This window comes from Dendrobates tinctorius, unplaced genomic scaffold, assembly GCF_039654945.1.
Source record: "Dendrobates tinctorius isolate UK_male_01 unplaced genomic scaffold, ASM3965494v1 ptg000070l, whole genome shotgun sequence".
In the NCBI taxonomy this organism is placed as follows: domain Eukaryota; kingdom Metazoa; phylum Chordata; class Amphibia; order Anura; family Dendrobatidae; genus Dendrobates; species Dendrobates tinctorius.
Genome location: NW_027361738.1, coordinates 30,312,501 through 30,325,094, shown reverse-complemented (window position 1 = coordinate 30,325,094; position 12,594 = coordinate 30,312,501). Strand labels below are relative to the sequence as shown.

General features: G+C 43.7%; 1 protein-coding gene across 2 annotated transcripts in view; it reads left to right on the top strand.

Annotated features, from left to right (window-relative positions):
- Window positions 1-12,594, top strand: part of ACVR2B (activin A receptor type 2B) — a 177,597-nt gene that overhangs the window by 138,432 nt on the left and 26,571 nt on the right. For both annotated transcript variants that reach the window (XM_073581540.1, XM_073581541.1), the window contains 2 exons: window positions 2,984-3,081; window positions 8,860-9,014. In XM_073581540.1, the coding sequence (XP_073437641.1) occupies window positions 2,984-3,081; window positions 8,860-9,014 (253 nt within the window). The remainder of the gene's footprint in view (window positions 1-2,983; window positions 3,082-8,859; window positions 9,015-12,594) is intronic.

The following is a 12,594-nucleotide window of genomic DNA, read 5'->3' as shown; positions in this document are numbered from 1 at the left end:
AAAAGGGATACAAAAAGATATCCAAGGAATTGATAATGCCCGTCAGCAGTGTTCAAACTGTGATTAACAAATGGAAAATCAGGGGCTCTGTAAAAACAAAACCACAGTGAGGTAGACCAACAAAAATTTCATCCACAACTGCCAGGAAAATTGTTCGGGATGCAAAGAAAATTTCACAAATAACATCAGCTGAAATACTAGACTCTCTGAAAACTAACGGTGTGGCTGTTTCAAGATGCACAATACGGAGGCACTTGAAGAAAAATGGGCTGCATGGTCGAGTTACCAGAAGAAAGCCATTACTGCGCAAATGCCACAAAGTTTCTCAGCTACAATATGCAAAACAGCCCAAAGACAAGCCTCTAAATTTCTGGAACAAGGTAATTTTGAGTGATAAGACTAAAATTTAACTTTTTGGCCACAACCATAAACGTTACATTTGGAGAGACGTCAACAATAGAGCTGTTCAGCCGGCATGATTCAGGAAGCCGGTTTCCCTCTGCAGCTTTTTCAGCAAGCACTATAGCTTGCTGAATAAGAGGGAGCCCAACCAAATTCACTCATCTCTAATCAACAAGGCCTATGATGAAAGGAACACCATTCCTACTATAAAACATGGAGGTGGATCGCTGATGCTTTTGGGGATGTGAGAGCTACAAAGGCACAGGAAACTTGGTCAGAGTTGAAAGAAAGATGAGTGCAGCACGTAATCCGCATATAATGAAGGAAAATTTGCAATCATCAGTCCGGAAGCTGCGCATGGGATGTACTTGGATGTTCCAACGATCCAAAGCACAAGGCCAAGCCGACATGTCATTGGCTACAATATACAAATATCTGTCTTTTGTATGTTAGCTTACTGACCGAGCACTCCGCCCTCCACCAGGTGGTGATTTTAATTATAGCAGGTCCCTACTTACCCATAAACGCAGGCATTGCTGACAGAGGTATCCACATTCACCCAGGAATTCAGATATCAGCCTTAGAGAGGTATTCACACAGTGTAGGTACCCATCAGATTTGAGGCCGCCTTGACATTGGCTGGTGGGCAGATAATATTTGGCCAAATTTTATGCTAAGAGTCTCATATATTTTTTCTGTAATTCTAAAGCTGTATTGAAATTCTAATTACATATATTCCGCATTGACATGTCTTAGCATGATAGAGTGCAACCATTCTTTGTATATTGTATATGGGGGTAGCTCCTCTTGGTATGCACCTATTCACATTAGTTTGGCTGTGCCAGTCAGTTTTTTTGTCATGTCATTGGCTACAGAAGAGCAAAGTGAAGGTTCTGGAGTGGCCATCTGTCTCCTGACCTCAATATCATTGAGCCACTCTGGGGAGATCTCAAGCGCGCAGTTCATGCTAGACAGCCCAGGAATTTACAGGAACTGGAGGCTTTTTGCCAAGAAGAGTGGGCAGCTTTACCATCTGAGAAAATAAAGAACCTCATCCACAACTACCACAAAAGACTTCAAGCTGTCATTATTGTTAGAGGGGGCAATACACGGTATTAAGAAAAGGGGATATGAACTTTTGATCAGGGTCAGTTGGATATTTTGGGTGGTCGTTATGATTTAAAAAGCGAAAACACAGTAGTTTGACAATAAATGGCTTCACCCAACCACTAACTGAGTAGATAAATAGTTTTGGTGTTATCATTCATATTATCTGCAAAAAGGCCACTAAAGCAAAAGTTCTCCCTGGGTATGTAAACTTTAACACAACTGTATATATGTCTGGACATACACTATGTGTATACCTTTACATATGTATATCTGGACATACTGTGTATATCCTTGCATATAGATCTATGCATACACTGTGTATACTCTTACATGTATATCTGCATACACTGTGTGTATACCTTAACATATTTATCTGGACATGCACTGTGTGTATACGTGTAGATGTCAGCACTGTGAGTAACTCTTACCAATTCTATGTCTAAAACTTGATCGTTAAGGGTATGTGCACACATTGCGGATTGCTGTGCGGAATTTTTTGTGCAGAATCCGCAGGTTAGGCTAGTTTCACATTAGCGTTTACGGCCGAAGCGTCGGGCTGCGCACGGCCGCCGCTAAGCCCCGCCCCCTACCGCGCCTCCGCCGGTAGCTCCGCCTACAGACGCACGACGCTGCATGCGTCCTGCGTCCCCTATCTTTATCACTGAGGACGCAGGCCGTGCGCAGTATGCGTTTGGCGGCGCATGCGTCCTTTTGACGCTGCGCCAACCAGCGCCAAATGCAACAGGTTGCAATTTGGTTGCGCTCTGTACACCGTCAAAAGGACACATGCGCCGCCAAAAGCATACTGCGCACGGCCTGCGTCCCCAGTGATAAAGATAGGGGACGCATGCAGCGTCATGTGTCCGTAGGCGGAGCTACCGGCGGAGGCGCGGCAGGGGGCAGGGCTTAGCGGCGGCCATGCGCAGCCCGACGCTGCGGGCGTAAACGCTAATGTGAAACTAGCCTTTAATGACCTGCGGATTTACTGCAGATTTTCTGCAGTTTTTGTGTGGATTTCGCCTGTGTTTTTACACCTGCGGATTCCTAGAATGTAATGGGTGTAAAAACGCTGCGGAATCCGCACAAAGAACTGACATGCTGCGGAAAATAAACCGCTGCGTTTCTGCGCAGAATTTTCCGCAGCATGTGCACAGCGGTTTTGGTTTTCCATAGGTTTACGTGGTACTGCACACCGCATGGAAAACAGCTGCGGATCCGCAGGGCCAAATTCGGTTGACGGCATCGGCTAATAATGGGGCTAGAGCCATGACGCAGTGTTACTTACCTGTAAAATCCTCCGCCTCTCTGGATTTCCCGCTGACCTTTGTTTTGCTACAGTGATAATGTGACGTTGATGCGTGACCGCTGCAGCCGATTACTGGCTACTGCTCCGCTAACCGCAGCGTGGCTGCTTGTGACTGTTTTATGCCTGCTTAGTGTTAAATTTCCTTGTCTTGTTGTTTATTTCTAGGCCTCAATGTGTAGCGAAGGAAGAGAATCCCCAAGTATTTTTCTGCTGTTGTGATGGGAACTATTGTAATGAGAAATTTACTCATTTGCCTGATGTGGGTAAGTTTTTGCTTTAAAATGTAGGCAAATATGTTTTGGCGTATGATAATAGAGTTGTGGCTCTATGAGTCAGGGACCGGAGTGAATGAAGTACTACACTTGCATGACCTAAAAACAGCGCCCTCTGTTGTCTGTAGTCTTGATTTGGTATTGCAGCTCAGCAATCTCTACAACTTTCTATGTTCACATGCAAAATAACTTTCACCCTGATGTAGTTTCCAGTTCGGGGTGTTTTTCTGGTATTCAGCACTTTTATATAATTTTCAGTCTTCTCTTTCTATGTAAGGCTACGTGCACACGTATGCAGAAATTTCTACATAAAAACCGGACTCCTTCCCAGAAAACGCATGTTTTTTTTCCCGTGCGGTTTCTGCGCGTTTTTGGTGCGTTTTTTTTCCGCGCGTTTCCAGACCCATAGAACATAGCTAGAAACCCGGAATTTTCCGCAAAATTAATGAGCATTCTGCGTTTTATACCGCAAAGCGTTTTTTTTTGCGGTAAAAAACGCATCAATATGTGCAAAATGCATAGAAATGAATGGGAAGCTTATTTTAAGCGTTTTTTGAGCAGATTTTTTGGCAAATCCGCGAAAAGAAAAAAAAACACTACGTGTGAACACAGCCTAAATCCTAATTGTTGTAGCGTTTTAATGTCCCTTGTTACCTCTATAAAGGTATGTTCACATGCAGCGTTTTTTTTGGAGATTTTTCTGCAGGTTTGAAAGGAAGAAAAAAAAATGCTGCATACAGAGAGTGCATTTTAACGCACGTTTTTTTTTTTTTTGTTTTGTTTTTTTCTATTAATGTGAATGAATGAGTGAAGAAATTGATATGATGCCGATGTCTAAAAATGTGCAGTAGCTAAAAGAAAAAGAAAAAAAGGAAAAGGTAACCAACCCAGCATGTGGATGAGACTTTTGACATCTCCTTCTCGTTGCTGGTACTATAAAATGCAGTTTTGTTTTTTTATTAACACTAAAAGCGTGTGAACATGGCCTTAGCCTAGGCTTACTATCCTCCTGTGCTGTATACACAACTTTTTTTTTTTTTTTTTTTCATAAAGCATCTTTGGTGTCTTTTTGGTCGTTTTTGATTGGCTCCAAGAGCCACCTGAAGAATGAACCTGTCACTAACAGAATCTCAAACAGGCTGAGCCTATTCACAGCAGGCTGTGCATATATTCTTTTTAGTGTTTAGCACTTTTTCAGGCGGAGCACTCTTAAAACAAGATGTTGTGCAATTACCCTAAAGGTTTAAAAAAGCAAAAAAAAAGCATCCATTGGAATTCTGTTTTCTAGTTGTGTCAGGCCTTATTTTTAAAGGGATTATCGAGCACTTTAATATTAGTGGGCTATCCTTAGGATAAGTCATCAATGTCTAATCAGCCAGGGTACAACACCTGGCGCTCTCACCGATCAGCTGTTCCTGGTGGCGGCGTCCAGAGCTGCTCAGTTGTGGAGCTGCACAGCTCAAGTCAACCCAATCGTGGTCTTGGCCGGGTACTGCACAATCTGCCCTTATTCAAAATAATAGGGGCGGATATTCCATACCCAGCCACAGCCACCATTGCGTTGACAGAGCTGTGCAGCTCCACAACTGAGCCGTTCTGCCTGCTGTCAACACTGGAAACAGCTGATCGGTGAGAGTGCGCCGGATGTTGTACCCCTACTGATCACACATTGATGACCTATTCTAAGGATAGGCCATCAATGTTAAAATCATTAACATCCCCTCTCTGATTATTAGAGGGGATATTAGAAAAACTTTTTGAAAGTTAGGTTGATCAATGAGTGTAACCGGCTACCAGGAGAGGTGGTGAGTTCTCCTTCAATGGAAGTCTTCAAACAGAGGCTGGACAGACATCTGTCTGGGATAATTTAGTGAATCCTGCTTCCAACACTACCATTCTATGATTACTGTGCGTGAATGAGAACATTTCTGCTTAGACCCTGCGGCATGTAAACTCAACCTTGTCCTGATCCGAGTTGACAGCTCTTTCCTTTCCGGAGCACTTGTCACAGTGTATCATGCCAGGTTTTGTTTCGGTAGCTCATCGATGATTGCCCAGACCACAGCAGATCTAGTCGTATTCACCTTGGACCTGTTCCGGCCTGCCCTCCTGCTGCCCTTGGATATGAACCAGACTCTCCTCCTTTGACAGCAACCAGAGATACTGAAAATATTGAGGAATTGAAACCTCGAGTAGGTTTATAAGTTGGAGCGTTTTTCTTTTATTAAAAAGTATTCAGCCTCTAGAAATTGAAAATGCTTTTAAGAAAATTCTTGGGCTCGTTCCATAGTTTCTAGGCTTTTGATAATATAGAATGCTACCGAAATTACAAAGACGCCATTTATATCAAGATCCAACGTACATTTTTATGGCCTTTTTTTCCTGAGATTGTGGAGCTGATGAAAGTGCTGCAGGTTTTCATTAATAATTGCAGGCAGCAAACGGCAATGATCCGGGCGGGGAGCGGATCCAGGTGACGGGCGGTCGTGTCTTGTGGGGGCTCTCCTGAATATGTGAGAGAGCAGCACAATCTCAGCACATGTGTATTTCACTCTGTAACAAAAACTGTACTTTTTCGTTCATAGCTTTTGTTTTTTTTTTTCTTTGTGTGCGATCTGTTGGAGCGAACAGATGGCACCTTGTCACCAAAGAAAAGCCATTCAATCAATAACTTTTCCATACAGAATCAAAGAGGCTTTCATTATACGTGGTGCTGGGAATAACTGCACATCAGCAATTCTCAGGCTGAGCCCATTCTCAAAGTGACCTCCGACAAACAAAGGAAAGTGTCTCCTATTCAGTCAAGTCATGTGTCATACCGGGCAACCTTTTACTGCGACCATAAGGAGAGGTTTAGCAGATTGCGGAGCCATTGAATGTAAGAGACGGGCACCTGGTTCATTTCCCCCCTGCCCTCCTTTTACTTGCAAAAGATCCATAGTGAAGTACTCAGGTGTTACTAGTTTAGAAAATGTTGAGAACTTCTCCCAACATTGTTCTTCGAGAGGTTCGTGGGATGCGGATTTGTGAACTAATGTGGGAACTAGTATGTAAAAAAGTTTGAAAAGAAAAAAATAACTTTTTGTGCCCAACCACCAGTATGCCAAATCCTGAAGCTATGAACAGGCCTTAAAGGGTTATCCCTAAAATATTAAAGAAGCACTTCCACTAACAATTGTATTGTTTAAATGTGTGTATATATGCATATAATGTGGTGAATTAATATACTTCTCTACAGCCGCTTCTCCGGAGTCCAGCACCGTTCTGCTCTACTCAGTGACGTCACCGCAAATGAGACTACCCGGTTCATTCTAAACTCTATGCGTGAGCCAAAGTCACTGTTACAATGAAAGCCTGTGGCGCTCCGTTCTGACACTCCATATAAGCATGTTCTAAGGCTGTGTGCACACGCTGCGGATTCTGCAAAATCTGCAGGTAAATCCGCAGGTCAAAAGACCTGCAGTTTATCTGTGGATTAGCCTGCGGTTTTCCCCGGCGGTTTATCACCTCTACAATGGAGAAGGAGTGAAAACGCTGCGGAATCCGCACAAAGAAGTGACATGCTGCGGTTTTGAAACCACAGCAAATCCGCGCAGAAAACTCTGCACCATCTGCACTGCGGTTTTTGCTTTCCATAGAAAATAAAGGTACTTTACACCACAGCAAAAACTGCTGCGGATCCGCAACAGAATCCGCAGCGTGTGCACACACCCTAAAAGTCACTTGTGGGTTACGCAGAGCACAGCGTGACCCGGAAGAATCTGCAATGTGGTGATGGCGTTCAGAAGAGCAGAAGAACGACGCTGGACACCGAACAAAGCGGCGGTAGATGAGTATATTAATACACTCGCGCAACATTATATGCATATATACAAACATATAAAAAATAAAAATGTTAGTGGGAGTGCTTCTTTAAGTTAGGATGTTGGATACATTACTGTCCAACCATGAGGTCCTACCATAAGCCCAAGGCAGCTTGGCCCTGAAGAGCTTCATCTTGAATGGAGCGTAGGTGTGTGTTGGCAATGGGACTGCTGGAAATAGCAGAGTACAGTCCTTGGCTTTCTCTCCGGAAGTCCCATGGACAATGAATGGAGTGAAGGTCGGACATATGAGCCCCCACTCCAATCATGAGGAGGCTCTAGAAAGCCGTTCTCCTAGGATCTAGAGCTCTGATCTTGGGACTGTTGGACATCCCAATAGTCGATGATCCAGCAAATGTAAGCTATCCAGTGGATGGGGGTTTACTTAATATTTTGGCACTTACCCTTCCAGAACCTCTGTTTGTGGTAAACTAACAATTGATCACTACAAAGTTTGGGGAAAAGGAAACCTGCTTACACCAGGTATAGTCCTACATTGGTAGACGCAATGTTTTCATATTGGTGTTATGCAAGTGTGGAAATTAACACAGAATTGAAATTGAATTTTGATTTGATTTCCACTAAAATATAAAACTTACCCCCAAGGTTAAAAAAAAAAAAGTTATTTTGTAGTTGCACTTTTTAAAAAAAAATAAAATAAAAACAAGCAAATGAGGAGTGTGCCCAGACAGGCGGCCCTGTAGGAATGGATGATGTCTCTTGAGCACTGTGGAAAATGATGGCGCTCTAGAAGGACGTGGAATACATATAATGTACCCATAGCTAGGCGGATTTGGCGTTCAGGTCTCTGGCTGGAGTCATTGTGATCATTCAACTTTCCTGAAAAATGGCAACATAGAGAAGTGGCTGCAAAAGAAAATGTAATTTAAAACTTTTTTTTTTCGCATAAGTGTAGGCAGTTTGTTAAACCCGTAAAGCCTTTTAACCTGGAGTGTATAAAATGTCTGCCTGCTATAATCTACGTCTTTTCCACCCATAAAGGGATAAATGTAAGCGTTCTGGACAGCTGCTTCTCTCTCCGGGCTGAATCCTAAGTTGTGTTATACATAATATATGGGGTGTGTGGTGGTAGTATTATCCTCGCACATAAATGTCTGCTTTGTCAGAGCTTTTCACATGCGTCCCCGCAAAGCTCTCCCCGGCTCTGTAAATCCAGTTCCCTTGGTTCACTTAGAATTCAACAAATGGCCGGTCCTGCCCCCCCCCTGGATAAACAGCAGTTTTGTGGCATCACGGGCCGGGTGAGCTTGGGGTGGTGGAGTGATTTACTTTCCAGACTCTCCATGGCGTAGAACTTGCATTGCATTGTTTTGTGCCTTTTGTATGTTTTAAAGGTCCCTTGTGCTGGGCTGATGCCAGAGACACAATGCAGACTGAAATAAATCAGGGAAGCAGAAAGTCCTATTTAAGACCCAGCACACGCATTCCCTGGGGAAGCTCCGCCGTCCGGTGCAGCAGATCCCACCATTGCCAGGCCCGGTAATCCGCCGGCCCTACAACATTAGGACATTACTAGAATTTTATGAGAGTATATAATAGACATGGTAACGAAGAAAGAACCTGGGTTATTTTTTAAGTCGACGGGGTTAAATTTAGTTTATTAAAGGGCATTGCCCACGTTTACCAGTTTGCAGCTGCTCCCCGACAGATGGTAGAGTGATGTCAGCAAGGTCTGGATGGGAGATGCTCTGGAATCCTGCCGGGCAGGTGAAGAAGCTGTTTTTGACCTATTATTATATAGGGCTAATAATAGATTGGATAAATGCATGGCGGGATATTGTTCAGACCAATCCTTGGATTGATGGTACTATGAAGTCACACATGCATGTACTGCCGCTTTTTAGCATTTCTTGATTTTAATTCCATTTTTATCCCTGATTTGCAGAAACCTTTGACCCGAAGACTCAGCAGTCGGCTTCAGTGCTGAACATCCTGGTGTATTCCCTTCTTCCTATTGTCGTTCTGACTATAGCCATACTCCTGGCCTTCTGGATGTACCGCCATCGGAAGCCTCCCTATGGTCATGTTGACCTTAATGAGGTGAGTCTGACCCTTTCGGAGCTTGGGAAGACCACTTGGTGTCACCGGCATTAAGGTTCTCTCTTTTGACGGTAAGAAATTGAAGGCAATAGATATCCACAACTCTTCTGGATAATCCAGAGGGGCATAATGGAGCCACATCTAGTGACGAGTTTGACATAGTTTTTTTTTCCACGTAGACGTTTATCAGTGACCTATGATTGTCCTCTGCAGACTTGGGATTTATGCGCGGTCTTTCGGTAACACTAGAAGAGTGACCTGGTCATGGAATACGCCACAAGATTCATACATTGACATATTCACGCTGCATCATTGCCATATTCATATTTTTGTGTGGGCCATACAAGGAGAGTAACAAACTAAAGCAAAAGATAACTGTCCGGTCACTGCTTTTATCCTGCAGTGTTAGAACTATGGCCAACAATGAGTTTTACTTACTTTTATCTCCCCAAATAACTCCCTTTTCTTTATTAAAGGAGCAGTCTCATAAGAAACTATTAGTTCACTTCTCATGGAGGCCCCTCATGCTATTTGTGACCCCCTTTGTAGATGCGTCTGAGAGCTCGGTAAACACCGGCTCTCATCTGGTTGACACCATAGATTTGTATGATAACTGTAATACTGCATTTCTCCTGCAGAGGCTGCTGTAGCAGGTGACTATGGCTTGGCGTAAGCTTAGGCCTGTTTCACACTTCAGTTTTTCACAATCAGTCAAGATCCGCCGATTTGCCAAAAAAACGGATCCGCCATTTTTATTGGCAGATACGTTTTTTTCCCCATTGACTTTCATTATCGGCGGATTTTGACTGATGATCGTCCGTTGCGTCCGTATTTGTGCGGATCCGCCAAAATGTTGGCGTCCACTGAGATCACCGAACGGACCATGCAACGTTTTTTTACTGTCCGGATCCACATTTTCCCCTTTTAACCCTGAATCAAGTCTCACTGCTGGATGAAAATTCTCTCTCTCTTCTCTACTCCCACAACTTCAGCCATTATCGCGCGATACCTTCACTGCTGTACTCCCGTGACTTCAGCCATTATCGCGCGATACCTTCACTGCTGTACTCCCGTGACTTCAGCCATTATCGCGCGATGCCTTCACTGCTGTACTCCCGCGACTTCATCGCGCAATGCCTTCATATCGCAGCCATGGACCCCCGCTCCGACATGCAGGTACTCTGCTGTATCGTGCCAATACGCTCTCTGCGAGGGTTCCTTTAAATTTTAACCATAGGCGGATCCGTACATCCGCCATTCCGGTGATGCCGTTCCTGTCAGTCCGCCTGCGGATCCATTTTCCGCTATTTTGGCGGATTTAGACTGACCAGAAAAACTGATGTGTGAAACAGGCCTTAATGTTCAAATAACAGCTGAACATCTGGGATATATGAAGTCAAACTCATGGATAGAACTTTTTACATGGCTGACTTGAAGTAGTTTTTATTGTGAAGCAGCCCCTTATAGAGAACCTGCCAAACATTTTAGGAATGTTAAATTGGCCACAACCCATAATAGATGCTGCTGAACTAAATACAATATATATATTATATTTTTTACTTCTCATCTCTGTTGTGAAGATATTGGCATGTAAAGTTCAGATATTGAGGGGGTGTGACCAGTGATTCCTCTCCAGGGGGCGTTTACTTTTACTCCTGCATGACGTTAACCAATCGTAAGCAACAGGCACGATGCATGAGGAAGAAAGAACATGCCCCCCAAAGGAGGTCAGATCAGGCTTTCTCTGTCCAAGATATGTAATGACACACAGCCACGCTCTCCTCATCATCTGATTTCTGGCATCTAATGTGTAGAAAAGAGCAGAGCTACTTGTCGTTATAAAGAATTCCTGCAGCTTATATCTCAAGGCTGTGCTGTACCACACTCCTCCCCCAACACTAACTGCTGTTCTAAATGCTGATGGAGGTGTTTGTAATGACACACAGCTTTGCTATGTTCTACTCAGTACCTGCAGATCACAGAGAAGAGTAGAGCTGTCTGTCAGTACATGTCTCACACAGATAAAGCTTTTTGGGGGACAGCAGGGGTTTGCCTTTTGCTTAAGATTGTTCAACTTCATGCAGAGAAAATGGTTCACGTCTCCCAAGAGACAAATCTCTGCTAACATCCCCTTGGGTTTGGAATACGTTATCACTAGTGATGAGTGACAGTGTTTGGACGGATTAGGTGTTATCTGAACATGCTCTGGTGCTAACAGAATGTCTTCGACATGCTCGAAAAAAATGTTTGCGTCCCCACTCCTGCATGTCTCACAGCTGCTTGACAGCCGCAACACATACAGGGATTGCCTAACAAACGGTGGCATGTTTCTATTGACACCCAACTCCCCCCCGTTACAGGGGTTGTTCTACAAAAGATATTTAGCACCTGTATTGGTTTTCTGTCTCACTTAACCACACGGGCGTTGTTTGAAATGGAAGGGCAGATGTCTGCAGTGAGGAGGTTGAATGGAATAGTGGCCACTTATGCATTGAGGAGCAACAGAAGCTTGGAACACTGTTTTGGTGAAATTAAGGGGTCCCGGTGGTGCTGCCCCTAGTGATCACACATTTTAAACCCATCCAGTGGTTAAGTGATCTCCTTTAGGGATCAATCAGACAGCCGTATAAATCGGAGCAAGATTGGAAATCTGTACGCAGACTGGCCTACGGCTATTCTGACCCAATCGTGACTGCTGCATATATGAGGCTGTCACACTTGGGTAGGGAGAGCTGCCGGCCAGTCCTAGCACCTTGTTCAAGTCTCCTTTCGATTTATATAGCAGTCTGACTGCCCTTAAAGTCTGTCAGCACAAAATGACTGTTCAAACTAAGCAACAAAAGGGCAGGCCCTCAAAGCCACTTGGTGTGGCCAAACAATTCTGTGCACCTTCCCAACTAATTGTTTTACATCCATCTACGCCCTTCTATGTTCCCTGTAAAGCCAGATCTGTCAATTAAGGAAGAAATTGGCGGAGATTGAAGGAAAACAAGTAGGTCGCAAATTGCCCTGAGCGGTTTGGTGCACTGACCACCTATGCTTGGTTTGAACAGTCATTTTGTGCCAACACTCCCTTCTAATATGCCCTAATGAATTCTCCCTCAATTACCAATTTATTTATTTTTTGCCCCATGTCAAATTATCATGAAACATGAAAGCTGAACTGGTAATCCCTTTTGATAAAGATTAACTTGAGAACTATAAGTCGAAGTCTTGAAGCATTAATTGTCATGTGGTCTTTTAGTTTATCGTTCCTTTAAAACCCCATGTAATAACACTATTGATTTCCATTCACCTAGCTATATGCGAATGCGTTAGGTATCCGGTAGTGCGATCTTATTTAGTAACGGCCAGACTTTAACCACAAGCAACTTTGGATCAATACAAGATTTTTATTTTCTTGTGCGTGTGCCATGTACTTGACGTTAAACGTAATTTAAGAGCGCCTTTTCTGAAAGTGCTACACGACGGCTTTTGAGTAAATGGATCACAATTACTATGCCTTTAATTCCAAAGTGCTAATTGACTATAAAATGTTACATGGTTTTCTATCGGGAGTTTTATAGCCGTGCTGCGGCAG